This window comes from Chiloscyllium punctatum, chromosome 15, assembly GCF_047496795.1.
Source record: "Chiloscyllium punctatum isolate Juve2018m chromosome 15, sChiPun1.3, whole genome shotgun sequence".
Classification (NCBI taxonomy): domain Eukaryota; kingdom Metazoa; phylum Chordata; class Chondrichthyes; order Orectolobiformes; family Hemiscylliidae; genus Chiloscyllium; species Chiloscyllium punctatum.
In genome coordinates, this window is record NC_092753.1 from 17,374,903 (window position 1) to 17,396,919 (window position 22,017).

At 41.3% G+C, this 22,017-nt stretch overlaps 1 protein-coding gene across 6 annotated transcripts in view; it reads left to right on the forward strand.

Moving 5' to 3' along the window:
- Positions 1-19,558, forward strand: part of pcid2 (PCI domain containing 2) — a 63,884-nt gene extending 44,326 nt beyond the window's left edge. For all 6 annotated transcript variants that reach the window (XM_072584736.1, XM_072584734.1, XM_072584732.1 and 3 more), the window contains 9 exons: positions 3,847-3,901; positions 4,964-5,067; positions 6,020-6,095; positions 12,976-13,117; positions 13,364-13,464; positions 14,342-14,415; positions 17,744-17,869; positions 17,992-18,115; positions 19,183-19,558. In XM_072584736.1, coding sequence (XP_072440837.1) covers positions 3,847-3,901; positions 4,964-5,067; positions 6,020-6,095; positions 12,976-13,117; positions 13,364-13,464; positions 14,342-14,415; positions 17,744-17,869; positions 17,992-18,115; positions 19,183-19,272 — 892 coding nt within the window. In that variant the 3' untranslated portion in view covers positions 19,273-19,558. The remainder of the gene's footprint in view (positions 1-3,846; positions 3,902-4,963; positions 5,068-6,019; positions 6,096-12,975; positions 13,118-13,363; positions 13,465-14,341; positions 14,416-17,743; positions 17,870-17,991; positions 18,116-19,182) is intronic.
- Positions 19,559-22,017: the final 2,459 nt, after the last annotated feature.

Genomic DNA, 22,017 nt, shown 5'->3' on the forward strand with positions numbered 1-22,017 from the left:
GAGGTTTGATCAGGCCCATAATACTTGGATAAATCTTTGCTGAGAGCTATTAAAAGTTTCCTTAAAAGTCTGCCGCTGAATCTCCATTTTCCTACCTTTTAACCTAACCATTGTTTTCTATTCAGTTCATATCCTATATTACCTCTATTCAGATTTAAAACACTAATCTTAGATGCACACGTCTCCTTTTCAAACTGAACCTGAAATTCTATTATATTATGATCATTGTCACTTTTGGGCTTCTTTACCATGATTAATCTTGTCCCTCTGATCATTGCTAGGTCCTGAGTTGCCTGCTTCCTAGTATGTGGAGAAAGTGAGGACTGCAGATGCTGGAGATCAGAGCTGAAAATGTGTTGCTGGAAAAGCGCAGCAGGTCAGGCAGCATCCAAGGAACAGGAGAATCGACGTTTCGGGCATAAGACGTTCCTGAAGAAGGGCTCATGCCCGAAACGTCGATTCTCCTGTTCCTTGGATGCTGCCTGACCTGCTGCGCTTTTCCAGCAACACATTTTCAGCTGCTTCCTAGTATGTTCCAAGAACGTACGCCTCAAAGAATTTACCCCAATACACTTTGCAAACACATTTTCCAGACTTTGTGTTTTTGCAAATGTGATTCATCCAACCTATGTGTAAATTAAGGTTACCCATGATTATTGTGGCACCTTCCTTACATCTGCCATTTTAATAGTTACAGTATAGTTGTTGGAAGTAAACTTATAGATTCTTCCCATGTATGATGCTCTACTCGTCCTATTTCTTAGTCTACGTAATTTGATTCTCCAGCTAAGGCTGTCTCGTGCTTCTGTTCTAATGAGATAATTGATTAACAGAGCTACTCCACCACATTTCCCTAATTTCGTATCTTTTCAAAATGTCAATGTCCCCCTTCAATATTCAGATCCCAAGCTTGGTATCAGTTCATAAATGTTTTCTCTGTCCTCATAGTTCATCTCGTTTATGAATGCTGTGCACTCTCAGATGCAGAGACTCTAACTATATCTTTTTACCATTTTTGCTGTCTCTAGCCTTACCTACTAGTTCACTTTTAGATTTGTATTCTCTCTCCCTTCTTGTACACTCTGCTTATCATTACCCAGATTGGATCCCAGATGTATTAGCTTGTTATCTAAGTTTATTTTACCACATTTCCTCTCACATGATACCTCACGCCACTAAAGTTTAAACATGTTTTAATCATCATGTTTAATGGGCTCAGCATGCTTTCACTGGAACTTGTTCCAATGATACAGCTTTCACTTTCTCTGGTATTGATATCAGTACTCAAGAACCAAAACCTCTGTCTCTGATAGCAGTCTTTGAGCCTCACTTTCATCTCTATGGTCTTATTTACTCTACACCTTATTTATGTTACTGTTTCCCTCATGGACCACAGGAACTGGATTGTGGATCTGAAATAAGAGTCATTGATTTTTGGAATTCTCTACCTGTCAGAGCAGTGGAGGATGGGTCAGTGAATTAACTCAAGGCTACAAATTAAACAAATTTTTGATTGACAGAGGAGTCAAAGGTTATGAGAGACAGAAAGGAAAGTATAGTTTTAGGCACAATCGGACCACCGTCATAGAGATGTGCAGCATGGAAACGGACCCTTCGGTCCAACTCGTCCGTGCCGACCAGATAACCCACCAGTTATACAGTCATCGAGATATACAGCGTGGGAATAGACCCTTTGCTTCAACTCGTCCATGCCGACCAGATATCTTAAATAAACTTAGTCCCATTTGCCAGCATTTGGCCATGTCCCTCTAAACCTTTCCTATTCATATACCCGCCCAGATGCATTTTAAATGTTGTAATTGTACCAGCCTCCACCACTTCCTCTGGCAGCTCATTCCATACACGTACCACCCTCTATGTGAAAAAAGTTGCCCCTTAGGTCCCTTTTATATCTTTCCCCTCTCACCCTAAACCTATGCCCTCTATTTTAGACTCCCACCACCCCAGGGAAGAAACTTTGCCTATTTACCCTATCCATGCCCCTCATAATTTTGTAAATCTCTATAAGGTTATCTACTTCAATTTTGGTGTCATCTGTAAACTTACTAACCAAACCTCCAATATTCATATCGAAATCATTGATATAAATTTCATAAAGAAGTTGCTCCAACACTCAGTCTCCAATGCTCCAGGGAAAACAGCCCCAGCCTATTCAACCTCTCCCTGTAGCTCAAATCCTTCAACCCTGGCAACATCCTTGGAAATCTTTTCTGAACCCTTTCAAGTTTCACAAGCTTTTCCTATAGCAGGGCAACCAGAATTACACACAGTATTTCAAAAGTGGCCTAACCAATGTCATGGACAGCTGCAGCATGAGTCCCAACTCCTGTACTCAATACATTGACCAATAAAGGCAAGCACACCAAACAACTTCTTTACTGCTTTTCTACCTGTGTCTGCACTTTCAAGGAATTATGAACCTTCACTCAAGGTCTCTTTGTTCAGTGACTCTCCCAGGCCCTTAGCATTAAGTGTATAAGTACTGCCCTGATTTGCCTTTCCAAACTGCAAAATCTCACATTTATCTAAATTAAACTCCATCTGCCACTCCTCAGCCCATTGGTCCATCTGATCAAAATCCTGTTGTACTCTGAAGTAACCTTCTTTGTTATCTACTTCAATTTTGGTGTCATCTGTAAACTTACTAACCAAACCTCCGATATTCATATCGAAATCATTGATATAAATTTCATAAAGAAGTTGCTCCAACACTAATCCTTGTGGCACACACTAGTCACAGGCCTCCAGTCTGAAAAGCAACCCTCCACCACCACCCTCTGTCTTCTACCTATGAACCAGTTCTGTCTCCAGGTAGCTATAGATAGTTCTGTAATCTAACCTTACTAACCAGACTACCATGAGGAACCTTGCCGAATGCTTTACTGAAGATCACATCCACCGCTCTGCCCTTATAAATCCTCTTTGTTACTTCTTCAAAAAACTCAATCAAGTTCGTGAGACACGATCTTCCACACACAAAGCCATGTTGGCTATCCCTAATCACACCTTGCCTTTCCAAATACATGTAAATCCTGTCTCAGGATTCTCTGTCACAGTTTGTCCACCATCAATGTCAGTCTCACTGGTCTTTCGTTCCCTGGCTTTTCCTTACTGCCTTTCTTAAGTAGTGGCACCATGTTAGCCAACCACCACCTCACCTGTGGCTATCGATAATACAAATATCTCAGCCCTGATGTTCTTAAATAGTGGAGCTGGCCTTTTGTTCTTATTTCTGAATACTGAAAAATAAGCTAACCTTTCAGAAGAATAGGAAGTTTTGCAGACAAATGGTCTGAGTAAGTGTGGGTAGACAAAATAAAAGTGCAAATTATATCCAAGAGAAAGGATGATAAAATGGAAGAAATCAGAGAAAACCCAGGAGAAAGTCTGCAGATGTGGGTCTGTAACGTGATAGGCATGATGTTTGACAATGTGTTATGGGTTCATATGCCACTTGAACAGACTGACATGCCAGTGCAGTACTGAGAGAGTGCTGTCTGTCAGATGAAATGTTAAACTATGTTGAAGCACTTGGGGTCAGTGACTTGGTCTGCTGTCTCAGGTGGACGTAAGAGATTCTGTAGCATTCTTTGGAAGAAGAGCTGTGGAGTTAACCTTGAAGTCCTGCCCTAATTATTTGTCACTCAATCAGATTTGCCAAAATAGATGTATCTGCTCTTTATTTCATTGCAGGTTGTGGGCATTGGCTGCTGTATTTCCCTACATTCCAATGTGATTGCACCTCAAAAATATTCGATTGGCTGAGTATTGCCTTGCGTTGTGAATTATTTACCTTTTGATATACCTGTGGTTTGTCACTTCTAGGGCTCTACCGATAATGTATGCAGTAGCACTGGACCTACGGATCTTTGCAAATAATGTGAGTATGAAATTGCATTAGTTGTGGGAATTTATTAAATTCATATTCCTTTGGAAGTTTTCATTACAGCCTTGCATTCTGCATCCTTCATGTGGTGCAGAGGGATGACAGGCTCTTGGGAAGGCACTTGCTTAACGTGTGTGAAAATTTCATTGTGGTCTTAAGTGGGTACCTCTTAATCGGATCATCAGCTCCTACCTCATATAAAGACTCAGAGTGCTGTAGGAGCTCTCAGATCCTCGCATTGAACACACTTTTAATTTAGTTTTTGATGGAAGTCTCCAGCCTCTCATAGGCACATGTTGAGTTAAGCAGTTGAACCAGTTACATTGAAGAGGTGGTAGTATATCTCCAAGTCAGAATGGTGAGCACCTTGGAGAGGGAGTTTGACGTCGTAGTGTTCCCATCTATCTGCTGCCCTTCAAGGTAGCACAAGTTATGGGTTTGAGAGGTTGGGATGAAATTTGATTGTATTTAAAACGGGAGGGCTCTGTCGAATAGACAAATTGTTCCCTTTGGTGGAAGCAACTAGACCAGAGGGCACAGATTTATGATAATTGACCAAAAGGAGCCATGTGACATGAGCAAAGACCTTTCCATTTAGTGATTGGAATACACTGCCTGAAAGTGTATTCCTAACCCCTAATCCTAGCCCTATCGCCTGAGAGTCTGGTGGAGGCAGGATTAGTTGAGGCTTTATAAAGGAAATTGTCCATTACCTGAAAAGGAAACATTTTGTAACGCTATGGCAAAAAGGCAGTGGGGTGGCAGGAGGTGAATTGCTTTTTCAGAGGGCTAGAGTGTTAAAGCCTGTCATGCATTTGGAAAGTCATCGATGTTCACCCTGAATGCAGTCATCCATCCTGGCTTATAAAGGCCTCTGTTGTGTAAATCAGATTATGTGTACAAGAATTACCTAACAACACCTATCCAATAAGAAAGTATGACACTGCATTTGAGGCCACACATTTAGTGTGATGATGACCAGAAATATTTGATTGGAAGCTATCAAAATTTTATTTTTATCTGTGTTTTCCTGTGACAAATCTCGCTTCTGACCAGGCTGACCAACAACTAGGAAAGAAAGGAAAGGGCAAAGTGGGAGATATGCTGGAGAAAGCTGCAGAACTGCTAATGAGTTGTTTCCGAGTCTGTGCCAGTGACAAGTAGGTATTTTAATCGCTCATTTTTGATTGATTATATTGATACTAAGTACTGACCAGGGTGCATGTGGAAAGGATGTTTTCAGTTGTGGGACAATCTCGAATTAGTGGTAGCTTTGCAAAAATAAAGGGTCGCTCATTTAAAACATCAGTCATAGAGTCCGAGAGATGTACAGCTTCTTCGGTCCAACCCATCCATACCGACCAGATATCCCAACCTAATCTAGTCCCACTTACCAGCACCCGGCCCATATCCCTCCAAACCCTTCCTATTCATATACCCATCCAGATGCCTTTTAAATGTTGCAATTGTACCAGCCTCCACCACATCCTCTGGCAGCTCATTCCATACACGTACCATCCTCTGTGTGAAAAAGTTACCCCTTAGGTCTCTTTTATATCTTTCCCCTCTCACCCTAAACCTATGCCCTCTAGTTCCGGACTGCCAGACCCCAGGGAAAAGACTTTGTCTATTTATCCTATCCATGCCCCTCATAAATTTTGTAAACCTCTATAAGGTCACCCCTCAGCCTCCAACGCTCCAGGGAAAACAGCCCCAGCCTGTTCAGCCTCTCCCTATAGCTCAAATCAAATATTGTGTCGGATCGTGAATTTTTGGAACTCTCTTCATCAAATGAGAATGGAATCAGAGACTATAAGTAATTTTTAAGGCAGAGGTGGATATACTGTTGGTAAACTATTTAGCGAAAAGTTTTGGAGTTGAGGTCATAATCACACCAGACATAATCAGACCAGCCATGATCTTATTAAATGGTATGATTGGGTCGAGATACTCCTAACTCATATGTTCGTAGGTATGTTATACTTTTGGTCATGTAACTCTTGTAATCCATTGCATTTTTTTTTTAGAAATTAAAAGTAAATGAGTAAAGCTATAAAATTACCAATGATTTGAAGCAATGTTGCTGAATTTTATTATTGCTTCTGAAAATAGCCGCGCTGGAATCGATGACTCAAAGAAGTGGGGAATGCTATTTCTCATCAATCAGCTGTTCAAAATATATTTTAAGGTAAGAAAAGGACTTGGTATTTAACAGCTGTATAAATGTGTAATCTGTACTCATTGGTATCTGCCCCGATACCAATGCGGACTCTCAAAAGCTTAACAACCGAGCAAGGTGGAGGTCCTGCCTACCTAATGACAGGGCTGCTTCACTATTCCCTTGTTAACATTGATACTTTGGCAACTGGGTGAGAAAGCCAGCAGTCAGGAGACTGCTAGGTTTGTGGGGAGTGATCAGCCATTGGGGCTCCAAGGAACGGTCCTACCAGTGGGAGGCTGAGATCTTTCTTGTGGGACCAGGGCCCTGTCCTGCTCCTCTTGGCCCACAGGGAATGCTGGAAAATGTTCTCAGCGCATGAAGCCTCTAATTCTAAACTGCTAAGTTTCCAGACCCATGGGAAACCCATTTAACAGCAGTGAATTTTAAATCAGGATGTTATTTTCCCATTAGGAGCCTCGTTTCAATATGGAGGGAGTGAGGACTGCAGATGCTGGAGATCAGGATTCCTGATAAAGGACTTATGCCCGAAATACCAATTCTCCTGCTCCTGGGATGCTGTCTGACTTGCTGTGCTTTTCCAGCACCATGCTCTTGACCCTTATTTCAATATGTTTGTCACAAATTAACTGGTCTGTTTATTGTAACATAAATAGGTTTAATAAGAGCAGTGAAGAGAAAGGATTTCAAATTTATGCAGCTTAAACTATATCCCTTCAAAACCCCAAATGCAGACACAATCATAAGACAGACAAAAAAAAACCAATAGTTTATACAGATGTTATGCATGGAAAAAAACAATATTGACAGAGAAAACAAAATTCTGAAGCTCAAAAGTCCAGACCATAAGGTGGAAAGTCCTTTTTGTCTCAGTCCATATGATGTTTGCAATGCTGCCACGTTATTAAAGGTATAGCGATGATTGTTCTTGATTCAATAGTTTGAGGAGGCATTTAGGTCTCCCTTGAATGTAGTCTTTCTTTTTAAATTTCCTGGGCTTTCTTACTTTCCTGGCATGAAGAGAAAGGGAGTAAATATACAAACTGGATATTTTCACTGCCTCCTGCTCTTTGCACTTACTGTTTTTAAACCCTTTACAACTCAACCAATCAATGAGGCGTAGCCAAGCAGAATTTTCTTTTTAAAAAAAAGGTTCTACATGCCATTCAGTCTTGACTTGCCCCTTTTTTTGCTTCCAAATGGTGGCAGTTTATAGCGCAGCTCAATCATGTGTTGTTTTTATGTTACAAAACCTTCCTTTTTTAATGAAAGCAGACCAATTTGCATTTCGGTTTATAATCCAAAACAGTGAAAAAGTGCGGTCTTTCACATCTTCGCTAAGCATTATCAGAGAAGACACTGGCCGAGTGGTATTTGTTGCTCGACTGATAATCCAGAGACCCAGGTTAATGCTGTGAATGTGGGTTTGAAAGCCACTGTGGTAGTTGATGAAATTTCAATTCAATGAAAAGCTACAATAAAAACTGGCCTCGTGAAGATCATGTCACCACTGTCGATTGTCATAAAAACCCATCTGGTTCACTACTGTCCTTCAGTGAATGGCCTTGAGGGCAGAACATGATCTATATGGACTTCAGTAAGGCATTCAACAAGGTTCCCCACGGGAGACTGGTTAGCAAGGTTAGATCTCATGGAATACAGGGAGAACTAGCCAATTGGATACAGAACTGGCTCAAAGGTAAAAGACAGAGGGTGGTGGTGGAGGGTTGTTTTTCAGACTGGAGGCCTGTGACCAGTGGAGTGCCACAAGGATCGGTGCTGGGTCTACTGTTTTGCCTCATTTATATAAATTATTTAGATGTGAGCATAAGAGATACAGTTAGTAAGTTTGCAGATGACGCCAAAATTGGAGGTGTAGTGGACAGCAAAGAAGGTTATCTCAGATTACAACAGGATCTGGGCTAGATGGGCCAATGGGCTGAGAGGTGGCAAATGGAGTTTAATTCAGATAAATGCGAGGTGCTACATTTTGGGAAAGCAAATCTTAGCAGGACTTATACATTTAATGGTAAGGTCCTGGGGAGTGTTGCTGAACAAAGAGACCTTGGAGTACAGGTTCATAGCTCCTTGAAAGTGGAGTCACAGGTAGATAGGATAGTGAAGAAGGCGTTTGGTATGGTTTCCTTTTTTGGTCAGAGTATTGAGTACAGGAGTTGGGAGGTTATGTTGCAGCTGTACAGGACATTGATTAGGCCACTGCTGGGATATTGCATGCGATTCTGGTCTCCTTCCTATCGGAAAGATGTTGTGAAACTTGAAAGGGTTCAGAAAAGATTTACAGGGATCTTGTCAGGGTTGGAGGATCTGAGCTACAGGGAGAGGCTGAACAGGCTGGGGCTGTTTTCCCTGGAGCGTCGGAGGCTGAGGGGTGACCTTATAGAGCTTTATAAAATCCTGAGGAGCATGGATAGGATAAATAGACAAGTCTTTTCCCTGGGCTGGGGGGAGTCCAGAACTAGAGGGCATAGGTTTAGGGTGAGAGGGGAAAGATATAAAAGAGACCTAAGGGGCAACATTTTCACACAGAGGGTGGTACGGGTATGGAATGAGCTGCCAGAGGAAGTGGTGGAGGCTGGTACAATTGCAACATTTAAGAGGCATTTGGATGGGTATATGAATAGGAAGGGTTTGGAAGGATATGGGCCGGGTGCTGGCAGGTGGGACTAGATTGGATTGGGATATCTGGTCGGCATGGATGAGTTGGACCGAAGGGTCTGTTTCCATGCTGTACATCTCTATGACTCTGTCATCCTTACTCAGTCTTGCCTATTTATCTGTAGCAATGAAGCAATGTAGTTGGCTCTGAAGATAGGCAATAATTGTTCATTCTATGAATGAATTTTTTTTAAAAGATCCATCTCTTCAACAAGATGCTCTTAACACAGATGGGATTTATCCAAGGATTCTCTGGGAAGCAGGGAAAGACATTGCAGAGCCTTTGAGTTCGACCTTTTTGATGTAATTGTCGATAGGAGTAGTGCCAGAAGACTGTAGGATAGCAAATGTTGTTCCCCTGTTCAAGAAGGGGAGTAGAGACAATCCTGGTAATTATAGACCAGTGTGCCTTACTTCGGTAGTGGGTAAAGAGTCGGAGAGAATTATAAGAGAGAGGATTTATAATCATCTAGAAAAGAATAATTTAATTAGGGCTAGTCAGCGCGGTTTTGTGCCTCACAAACTTTATTGAGTTCTTTTGAGATGGGGACCAAACAGGTGGATGAAGGTAAAGCGTTTGATGTGGTGTATGTGGATTTCAGTAAGGCGTTTGATAAGGTTCCCACCGTAGGCAATTGCAGAAAATACAGAGGCATGGGGTTGAAGGTGATTTAGTGATTTGGATCAGAAATTGGCTCACTGAAAGAAAACAGAGGGTGGTGGTTGATGGGAAATGTTCATCTTGGAGGTCAGTTACTAGTAGTGTACTGGAAGGATCGGTTTTGGGTCCACTGCTGTTTGTCATTTTTATAAATGACCTGGATGAGGGCATAGAAAGCTGGGTTAGTAAATTTGTGGATGACACTATGGTCAGTGGAGACGTGGATAGTGCTGAAAGATGTTGCAGGTTACAAAGGGACATAAGCTGTGAGGTAGCAAGTGGAGTTTAATGTGGAAACGTGTGAGGTGATTCACTTTGGAAGAAGATAAAAATCACACAACACCAGGTTGTAATCCAAGAGGTTTATTCGGCAGCACTAGACTTTGGTGTGCTGCTCCTTCATCAGGTGGCTGTGGAGTATAAGATTGTAAGACACAGAATTTACAGCAAAAGATTACAGTCTGATGCCACTGACATGATATATTGAGAAAAAATGGATTGTTTATTCAGTCATTCATCTTTTAGAGTGACCATATTAATTTTCGTTCTTTCATAATCCCAGAATTTATTAAAGTTACATTCTCAATTTAGCTTTAACAATGAGTGCCATCTCAACTCAGATACTGCATTGAAGGTGTGTGGTTAAAGTCTGTCCGTGTCCCTGTGTCTCTGTTTGTCTGCTTCATTGGGACATACGCCTTCTTACAAATTCTATCTATTTTTTAAACACTGCAAAAATAAATGTGATGAATTAGATATGCATTGCACATATTTAAATTGTTAGTCCTCTCCCACCCTATGAGCGTGTCGGTTGAGTGTACCATCAAGGTCAGTGCTTCAGTCGGATCTGAATTATTTTCAGAGCACATACACACTAACTTCACATATTGTTTTCTGTTTTGTTTATCCCATATTGTTGGATAGTGACAGATTTAGCTAGCCTGCCTCCCAGATGCAGAGAGGTCCCGGTATACTGTCACAATACTGGTTCTGTTACAAGGTTACTATGCCCTTGAGTTTTTTTCAGAGGGGGGAGTAATTGGCCAGGCTCCATCTAATTAGGGCCTTACTGTTGACCCTAACAGATGATACCTCCAGTTTAAGATTTTAATGTCACATAAAAAAAGGCATAATCAAAGGGGATTGGCCAGCTAGCTTTGTTTATGTTAAAGGTTTTTTCAGTTCAGATCTTTAGTCAATTGAATTACAGCAGGGGATGTGTGAAAAGTTGCTGGATGTTTCTCTCGCCTTGCAAACTGCAAGCTTTTGTTTGATTTTACCTTTTGTGCTAAGGGATCTGTGTATTGGGATTGTTGCAAGAAGTTTTGGAACAGCATCATTAAGTTGTGTTTGGATAGGATAAGTTATCTGTTATTCTGTTATCTGTTCTTTGTGTTTTATTCTGTAATTTCATAAATACATCTTGTTTGTTTAAAACTTGGCAGTCGACCCAGCTAATTTACTCCGTGAATATCCACCAGACGTCTAGCTAAACAAATAGCAAAGTTATGGTCTGGGCTACCTGCTTAAAAAATGTTTTGAGGGGTCTAGCTTAGTCCATAACAATATGATTTACAAAAGTTTGGAATGCAGGTATACCAAGTAATTAGAATCATAGAATCCCAGCAGTGTGGAAGCAGGCTATTCAGCCCATTGAGTCTGCACTGACCATTCGAAGGAACATCCAACCTACCCTATCCTATTCCTGTAACCCTGCATTTCCCATGGCCAATCCACTTGGCCTACAATCCTTGAACGCTATGGCTAATTTAGCATGGCCAATCCACCTCACCTGAACATCTTTGGACTATGGGAGGAAACTGGAGCAAACCCATGCAGACACGGGGAGAATGTGCAAACTCCACACAGTCACTCAAAGGTGGAATCAAAGCCGGGTCCCTGGAGCTGTGAGACAACAGTGAGAACCGCTGTGCCACTTTAGAAGATAGGAAAGCTAATAGAATGTTATCATTTATTGCCAGAGGAATTAAGTACATAAAGAGAGATGTTGTATTTCCGTTATACAGGGATGAGAGTATACCTGGAGTACTGCACAGTATTACCCCCCTTATTAGTAAACCAAGGATGTACATGTTTTGGAAGCAGTCCAGCGAATGTTTACCAGACTAATAACTGCTATGGACAGGTTGTCTTCTGAGGAATGTTTGAATAGGCTAAGTTTATGTCTGCTGAAGTTTTGAGTATCAGATGACATGATTGAAAATTTATGAGATCATTAGTGATCTTGAGAGGGTAGAGGTTCGAAATAAATGTTTCCCCTTGGGGAGAATATACAAGTTACTGTTTAAAACTAAGGGGTTACACATTTAAGACAAAGGTGAGTATATTTTATCTCACAAGGGATCAGGAATCTTTGGAACTCTCTTCCTCAAAGCAGAGTATTTGAATCTTTTTTTTTTAAGGAAGTCAGGGAGGTAAAACCAGGGTTTTATTGGGGTTAAGTGGGAAATGAAATAACCAGATCAGCTATGAGCTTATTGCATGGCCCAGCATGACTGAGGGGCTAAGTGGGCGACTCCTCCTATTCCTTCATTAGTTTTGCGAATGCATCTCATGGGTTAATCCACAACAAAAATCCATTCAATATCTCTTTTCTCTTCTCATTACTTGTACACATTGAACAGCATTTGTCACCGTCAGTCCTAGTTATCCAATGGATGAGTGACACAGTAAAAATGGTAACAGCCGCAAATGCACTATCTTGCCGTGATGTTTTGTACCATTCATTTTGTAACCAGTATTTCATTGGTGATGAGGCTGAGGCCATTGCTCTCAAGTGCCTGATCTGTGTTGATAGGAATGGGTTATGACGGTGTAGGTGTGTACTGTATCTTTAAGAGAGTGTAGAAGCTGGCACGGACCTAGAGAGGCACAGGGTGTGCTGAAAGATTTAAAAATATAACATTGGGTTGATACAAATAGCTGGCGCTATGTTGCCACGTTACAAAAACAAATTCAAATTCAGCTCTTCAGTTTAAATTATGCCTAAGATACCAAAATCCAATCGAATTTGAATTTTACTGTTTTGGATGACATCAAACCAATGAAATGATGCAACGGAAGGCCGGCCGGATATCTCTCTGAAAGGTACCTGTCCATAAGAAATTTGTGTAGCAGAAGACTGAAGCCAACCTAGAGAGATCTACAGAGAAAGTTCGGCATCTGAAGACGATAGCTGTTTTTGAAATTGCCGTAAATTTAAGAGGGAATTTATCGGACCAGTATTGTAGAGTGGTGGGGGAGGAGGTGGGGCGTTAATATAGCTTTAAGAGAAACGAGTTATAAATAGCTGCTGTTTAATGTTCTCTTTTGGACTTAAAGAATAAAATAGTTAACTTTTTCTTTAAATAGTGAGATCTGGGATAGTTCTTTGCCTGTAACAGATTACGGCACGAGGTGAGCTTCTCTGTGTATTGAGTTTAAATTAGCAGAGGGGTTTATCCCGTGTTGTAACAAATCGTACTGAATTGTTTGATGTCCACTAGAAATTGATATTTAATAGTATTTGGTATGCTGCCCATTTTCCAACAGATCAATAAACTCCATCTATGTAAACCTTTAATCAGAGCCATCGACAGCTCCAGTTTAAAGGATGAATACAGCATGGCACAAAGGGTGACATACAAATACTACGTTGGGAGGAAAGCCATGTTTGACAGTGATTTTAAACAAGGTGAGGCACTCATTACCAGGTATTGTGCAGGCTTCTTATTATTGTACAGTGTCTGTTTTGTCCTGTTGCTGGCCTGTTCTAAGCAAAGTTACATTTAACTTACTCTGTACCAACTATCTAATTATCTATGTCATGTATGTGGAAAGGGAGGAGGTATAAAATACACAGCGGAAACTTTGTTTTTTTAGTGGCCAAATAGGAGCAGAGATCAATTTTAAAAGATAACATTTTTGATTTGTTTTGCAGCTGAAGAATACTTATCGTTTGCCTTTCAGCATTGCCATAAGTCCAGCCAGAAGAACAAGCGGATGATTTTGATCTACCTACTACCTGTCAAGATGCTCCTTGTAAGTAACTCATGGAGTGGCATAATAGTGACAGTAGTAACAGTAGGCATTCACATCTTGAGGGACAACTGCTGGAAAAAGCATTGATACTGAATGCTGAGATAAACGCAGCTTTTAACATTGAGATGCACTTCAGAGGCTTCAGCATATAATGGACTGGCACTGAAGCAGTCGTGGACGTGTTGGTGAAGCATGAGGAAAGTTTGGACAGACTGGCCTTGTTTGACTTTGAGATTTATAAGATTCTCAATTATTTAGTCAAGATGGATAGGGAAGTATGTTGCCTCTTGTGAGTGAACTGGGAGCACTGTTTTACAATTAGGGATTGCCCTTTTAGAACAATGATGAGGGCGAGAGTGCTATTTTTCTTCATGTCTTGCACAGCTTTGGAACTCTCCACCTCAGAAGGCAGTGGAAGTAAGGCCACTGAATGTTTTTAAGGTGGGGATGCGTAGATTCATGTTAGGTAAGGGAATCAAAGGTTTATCAGGAATAGCTGGGGATCTGGAATACGAAACACTAACGGATCATCCATGATGTCATTGAATGGCAGAGCGGATGCTGACTGGCCTCCTACTGACCTATATGTTTGTATAAGGTATTAAGCCAAGGCCCTGTCTGTCCTCTGAAATGCCAAGTTGAAAGAACTCAACAATATTTGACGGCAGTGATATAGGTCCTGTATGCTAGCTGATAATTTATTCACCAATCTTTAGTTAACTCACATTATTTTACCATGCTGCTGTTGGTGGTAGTTTGCAATGCCTTTTGACTTCTATGAATCCTAAGGTGACTTAACATGCCAATGTACTGAGTCAATCCTTCTTTCCTTCCCTTTTTTGATTTAATTTCTTTTAACAATCTGTTTGCTTCACAGGGCCACATGCCAACAATCCAGTTGTTACGAAAGTATGACCTTTTGCAGTTTTCTGATGTCACCAAGGCTGTTGGGTATGAACTTTATGGAGACAAAGGATTTTTTTCTTTTGTTTTACATACTTTTTAAATAACTTGAAATAAAGCCTTGTAAATTACAAGGCCCTTAATATAATATAATGCTGGAGGACACTGCCTTGAGTTGTGTAGTAATTCATCAGCAAATGGTGATTGTGCTCAGAATCTGCTGCCCTGAAGGTTGCCTGTCTCATCATTATTGAGTATTTGAATTATCCAGAGCTGAAAATGTGTTGCTGGAAAAGCGCAGCAGGTCAGGCAGCACCCAAGAAGCAGGAGAATCGACGTTTCGGGCATCAGCCCTTCTTCAGGAATGCCCAAAATGTCGATTCGATTCCCCTGCTGCTTGGATGCTGCCTGACCTGCTGCGCTTTTCCAGCAACACATTTTTCAGCTCTGATCTCCCGCATCTGCAGTCCGCACTTTCTCCTCCCATTTGAATTATCCAGCCAAGGTGGGATATGAATGTTATTATGAACATCAACGTTATTCTCACGACAGCTATAACCCAGTAATGGGAAGGGACTTCAAAGCTGGTGTATAGGAGTACAGTTTCAATCCTCTCCCCAATAGGCTGAACAACACAAGTACAAAGGCACAGAGATTATGTTACACTTAAATGAATCTTCAGCCAGATTGCATTTAGAGTACTACATTCAGTTCTGAGCACTGTGTCTCAGGAAAGTTATGTTGGCCTTGGACAATTTACAGTGCAGATTCACCTGGCTGAAAGCGTTAAATTCTGAGGTCATATTCCATCGGTTATGTTTATGTTCTGTTGGTTAAAGGAGATTTTAAAAGTGAATCATTGAGGTTGTTACGATAGAGGTTGGAGGGGTGCACCGAGTCCGTTCCCAGTTCCACTCCTCCACTGGTCATTACAAAGTTTTAATTTAGGGTCTGTTTCCGTGCTGTACATTTCTATGACTCTATAACCAGGATGTGATAGTTTGAGCACATTGTCAGTCTTGGACTCTGTTAAGTTCAGTATTAGAAACAAGTCAACCAGATTTCATATTTAACTCTTCAACTGAATCAACACAGTTGCAAAGATTATTGATAGACAGTTTGGATTTTGGCAATATATATAGATATAATTAACCTTGTTAAAAAAACACACACGCGACCATGAGGAAAAAGAAAGAAAAAGGAAAACTGTAGAATGTTAACTTAAATGTCACTTGGCGAAAGTATCTGTAAGTCCTGAATTATCTTGTATGGTGAGCTGTATCCAAAGCGATTCTGCACACCTAACCTTGTGGCACAGGGATGTCACCATGGAACTGTTGTAACTGGTGAAATTCCCTTTGGCTGAGATGGTAAGGTAGGTTCTGATTTCCACTTCAGGAACGCGGTCAGACTGGGGTTGCAAAGAAAGAGGGAGCGAGCAAAAACCTGTCACTGTTGAGACAAGATTCCTCACAATCCTCTGCAGCTGGTTTCAAGATTAACCCTGTCCCACCACCAAGCTCTGTCATGTAACCTCTCTCCTCTGAAGGTCTTGTAGACTGGATGTCTGCATTTGAACCTCTGCTCCTTGCCGATACAGTATTGTTGCTGTTGTCCCTGGTGCATTTTCCTTTTGCAAAGTGTCATTCATTAGAAATTCAAGATATGTATGTATACACCTGTGGTTCCAACCCTTCCCTCCCTCATTATTTACAGATTTGCTATCTGCTGATCTAAATAGCTGTGAAGTTGGTCCTTGACCTAATTTTTTTTTTCCCTCCATCCGGCCTGATTGTGTGGCCTTTCGCAGTAGATGGGTACATTGTAGTGGAACCGCCTTTTTTGTTGTCATTGGGATGCACCTTGCAGATAATGAGGATTTGTTGTGTTACAAATTAATATTTAGAGCACGCATTTTCCTAACTAGGTGTTTGAAATGGTTAAGCAGTACGATAGGGAGAGAAAAAGAAACGATTTCCTCTAATGGCGAGCCCAGATGAAGGGTAGTGGTTGTGATGGTGAAAGGAGTATTAGTGATGGTGGGGTGGGGGAGGGGGAGGGGGAGGGGAGGGGGGGAGGAGCCATGCAGTTTTAAATTAGAATTAAGCAATTCAGAGTGATATCAGGAAGCACTTCATTACACAAAAAGGGGGTGTGAATTTGGAACTTGCCCCTCAAATGTTAGTCAAACAGAATGCTGTACAGGGAACAATGTAGTTGGCAGTTCCCAGCTGTGGTTTTTAGGGAACATTTTTCCCAACATTTATTCAGAATCAAATTTATACTTATTTAATATGCATGTCAGATTAGTAATCTGAAAAATCAGAGGCATAAAGGACTCGAGATATTGGTATAGCTTGACATTAGCTGACAATGGAATCCTGATGTTATGAGGGGCAGCATGTAGATGAAAAGTAGGATGTGTCGGGACAGGGGGGCTTCCAGAGGGAATGCTGCAGGATTGGGAAGAGAAGCAATTTCAGGAGACTGTCTGGCTACAAATGAACAGACAGGACTGGAATCAGTTGAGAACAATTCCGCCCAGCTGGCAAGGCAGGAGAGTCACTGAAAAAATGTGGTGTGGTCAGGAGTATAAATGTGGTGAATTGTAGTTGTCTTTTCCCTAGTGCGGTGGATTTCAAGACCAGGGGCATATTTTAAGGTGAGAGGAGAAAAGTTTAAAAATAAGTTGAGGACAATTGTTCTTACAAAATAGTTCCTTTGTGGAATGAACCTCCAAAGGATGTGGTGGATGGGGTACAGTTACTACATTTAAAGACATTTAGGTAAGTACATGAATAAGAAGTGTTTGGAGGAATATGTGCCAAGCACAAGCAGGTGGGACTAGTTTAGTTTGGGATTATGGTCGCCGTTGACTGGTTGGACAGAAGGGTCTGTTTCCATGCTGCAAATCTCTTTGACTCTGTGTTAAAGTCTCCTCTGAGACAGATAAGGAAAGCTAATTTGCAATGATCATCTAACGAGGCTGTTGTTTGTGACTCTGAGAACTGTTTTCTTCCACCCTTCCTTTCCAGTTAGAATGTTTTTCAAGCTCCAAACTTGAATGATCAAGCTGTTCATTAACTCTCTGAAACACTGTCCATGACTTGCCATCCACAGCATTGCCTATTTATCTTTACTGTTTCTCTCTTGTCCTCCCTCTGAAGTTCCTTGGGTGATTCTAGTGTCAGCGGTGCTATAAAACTATCAATTGATCAATTATCAAATTACCAACTGCATGTCTGAATTATGATTGCAGCCATGCAGTGACCAGCAATCAATTCAAGGCAGTAGTGGACCAGAATACTAATACGAGTGGATAAATGGGTCGGGTAAGGTCTTTTGAGCTCAGTTCTTGTCTTTTTTTTTAAATTAGTGAAGGGAACCTTCTGCTACTGAATGATGCTTTAGCAAAACATGAAGCCTTCTTCATTCGCTGTGGAATCTTCCTCATACTTGAGAAACTGAAAATCATCACGTATAGAAATCTTTTCAAGAAAGTGTAAGTCTCTTCCTTGTACAGCACTAGCACTTCGTTTGCTGTCTGTGTATATGTTACGCAGATCTACAAGGCAAATGCTGTTAACGTGCAGTTTTACTTTTAACCACACTCTCTTTCTCTAGGTATTTGCTGCTCAGGACACACCAGCTGCCTCTTGATGCTTTTCTGGTTTCTCTTAATTTCATGCAAGTTGAGGGTGTTGACATTGATGAAGTCCAGTGTATTTTGGCAAACCTCATCTACATGGTATGTTTTAAGTCATCTTGATACTTTGTTTGATCCCAATTTTCAATTTATGAGGGGAACATATATTACAAAATGTCCAAACTATTATTGTTAGATTTGATAAATGTACAAGAATGGTAGAACTATTTGGAAACTGCAGCAGAGGCGTGATGGGTTAAATGGCCTCCTGGATTGCTGCAAGATTCTGTGATTCATAGATTCTTCATTGTAGCATATTTCATCCAAGCAATTTCAATATGAATATAGCTAGTAGTTAATCAAAGAAAAAGAAGTTCATTCTTACACCCACCAGCTGCTTCATCATGGTTTTGGGGTCCATTGTTCAGTGACATGAGTTAACACACTGACCTGTTAATCACCACAGATTTCCTTCCCTAAGGATATTATATTTCCCTCCAAATCACACAGCACCCTGACTTGGTACTATAGTTCAAGTTCAACTGAAAGGCCACACCTCTGATAGTCCTCGGGGGGAGTCACTGCTTGGGTTTGTAATAGTAACACCAATCTGCTGACTCTCAACTGAGAATACTAGCTTTTCAGGTAAGGCTGACACCAATTGTTAACGGCTTCAGGTGAATATTGGTGTCGATGGTATAATGTCTGTGTCACTGGCTAATGCTTTGGAGACACAGGTTCTAATCTAACCAGAGTGGTTGTAATTAAAATTGTAAGAAAACTTGGAATTGAAAATTAGTCTAAGGGATGGTAGTCATGAAGCTATGATTGATTATTGTATAAACACATCTGGTTCACTGATGTTCTCCTATTTCAACTACCTGACTTTTGAAGTATGCATAACTGATCGTGAGACCAATTGGATATTTGACCAAGATTTATTGCTCATCAACATTACAAAAACAGATTCTTTGGCTGCAGACATTGCTGTTTTGTGGGATCTTGCTGAGCACAAATTTGCTGCAGCATTTGTTTATGTTACATTTATATGTAAGGTTCAGGAAATATTTCATTAGTGAAGCATTTTGAAATTGCAAAAGGTGCAAACTATATGCGTGTCTTTTTTGCTAAATATTGCATATTTATGTGTGGTCTTTTTATTTATATAGGGCCACATCAAGGGTTATATCTCTCACCAGCATCAGAAGCTTGTTGTCAGTAAACAGAACCCTTTCCCACCGCTTTCCTCTGTGGCTTAACAAATCAGGATTGGAAGTTCATGTATTGCTCCCCACGCTTATCCCGGGACATGCATGTAGTGTTGGTTGACGGCTTCATAACCAAGGATCATTCGTCTAAAGCTAAGGATGATGTGACGTGCATCCCAGTGACTACTTCCTGTGATCAGTTTTAGGCACTTCCTCTGCCATTGTCCCACTTTGTATTTCCCATTAACGATGCACATGTAATGCAAGGTATATTTTGTTTACTTAAACTTGTTAAATGACAATGTTGTAATAAACACAAACTATTCTTTTTATTGAAGTACACTGTTTATATCTCTTTTAGATTATACTGGCACCATATTGATCATTTGTACCACAACTGTACTCAAATACTTCAAAATGGCATGCACACACAACCAATGATTGAAATTTTGCTAAGTCACCTTTCCCTCAAACATTCCACCCCTCTCTGCACCAGAAGCAACATTCGAGATGCTTGAGAGTATCCAGGACCAAAGCAATCTGCTTCATCAGCACCTATTCCATTACCTGAAGCAATCACTCCCTTTACCACGAGCACACAGCGGCAAAAATCTGTACTTACTACCTGATGGATTCACCCAAATTGCCAAGCAGCCTTCAACAGCAGTAGGAGCAGGACCTCTACAATCTAGAAGAATAAAAGCAGCGAATACATGGGTACACCACTACCTAGAAGTTCCCCTCCAAGTCACACAGCATGCTGACTTGGGAACTGTTCCTTCTATGTTACTGGGTCAGAAATCCCGAACGCATCATGGAGTCCACTCATTCAAGAAAGCCGGACTGCCAGTTTCTTAAGGGCAGTAAGTATCGAGAGTTTTGCCAACTATTGCTCCAAAAGTTTATAACCTGGTGTTGTGCGACTTCTGACCTTGTCCGTTCCAGTCCCAACACTGGCACCTCTACATCATGTGATAGGAGTTGGCTCTGAAAGGAATCTCTATAATCTCAGTGATCAGCCTACAATGCCATAAGTACATTGCCATTTAACCAGTCTAAGTAAACAATTCACTTAAATGTCTGAAGTGAAGTTTAATGACCTCACTAGGACAGTGAAGGTAGCTTCACTGTGTTCTCTGGTGAGTGACAGCAAATATTACAGTAACACAAGCAACTAGCTAAACCCTACTCAAATATTCAAACAATCCCCTCTGGGGCAGTACCTGGTACATTGTAGCCCTCATGGTTGTTCTCACATCCTGTGATGCGTTGAACTCTCACCACTTCATTCTTTGCTTCCTTGTGCCTATCATTGCTACCATTCATTCTGTGGCTCCTGACAAGGTTTTAGATTAGATTTGATTCCCTACAGTGTGGAAAGAGGCCCTTCTGCCCAACAAGTCCACACCGACCCTCCGAAGAGTAACCCACCCAGACCCATTTCCTTATGACTAATGCAGCTAACGCCATGGGGCAATTAGCATGGCCAATTCATCTCTTTGGACTGTGGGAGGAAACCCACACAGACACAGGGAGAATGTGCAAACTCCACACAGACAGTCGCCCAAGGGTGGAATTGAACCCGGGTCCCTGCCATTGTGAGGCAGAAGTGCTAACCACTGAGTCACCGTGCCACCCCAGTTGCAGTTGTGACTGCAAAGTCTGGAGACTTGCAGCCATAATGCTATGGATTCCTCCTGCACAGAAATTCAGCACATAATGCCAAGTATTCACTCATTAAAGTTATTAAAAAAAGAAGTGACATCAGAAAGGAACTAAGAGGAAAGGCTGAACAGGTTGGGCCTGTATCCTTTTTCGAAGAATGAATTGGTCTTATTGAAACTTGACATAGATGATGCTGAGAGCATGTTTCCCCTTGTGGGAGGTAATAGAGAAAGGGGCTGTCCCATCTATGCTGGAGTTGAGAAGAAAATTTTGCTGTAAGGGTTGTTGGTCTTTGAAACACTTCTCCCCTGAGAGTGGTGAAAGTTGGGCCATTGAATATGTTTAACGCAGAGGTCAATAGGTTCTTGACATAAGGGAGTCTAAGTGAATCAGGGATGGGCAGAACAGTGGTTTGAGACTGCGATCTTATTGGATAGCAGAGCAAGCTCGCTGGCTAAAGACCTATTCCGAGTTTCAATGCCTGCTGTACTATCAATTATTAAATTGCAGTAAGCAGTAGAAATCAGTAGGGATCATTGAGTTGACCTTGAATTCATGACAATGTACTCTAATGTTTCCTCTAAGCTGGGGTCTATGCATGTCTTTCAGTGTGGCAGTTCGTGGGAATGCTGACATACACCAACTTCCAATGTTAACATATAAGTCTTCAAACTCTCCGTCAGCTGCCTCATGAGACATCCACAAACTAACCCTTATATATAACTTAGGATGTGATCGGTATTGTGCTGGCTACAGATAGTGCTGAGTTAGGGTCCACAGCTGGTGAGACATATACTTGTTGCAAAGACAGCAGCATTTCAGTGGGACCAGTTGAATCTGTTTGTCAATCACAGATTCTTCATGAAATAAGGAATCCAGCCTCTTTCTGCATCGATTGCATTAGTTGTTGTATTGATCACTGATGAGCAGAACTCCATTCACAGAACCATGTGGTTTGTCGATGTTCATAAGGGCTTATCCTTCTCCTCATCACATCCTGGAACTGCAACGCACTGAAGTCTCGAACAAGAGAGTACTGGAGCCACCTCTTGTGCAGCCTTCCTGCCTTCCGTTGATCCCAGGAGTGAGCAAAGGGAGCCATCTCCAACCGAAGAGGCTCGAGTAGTTTTG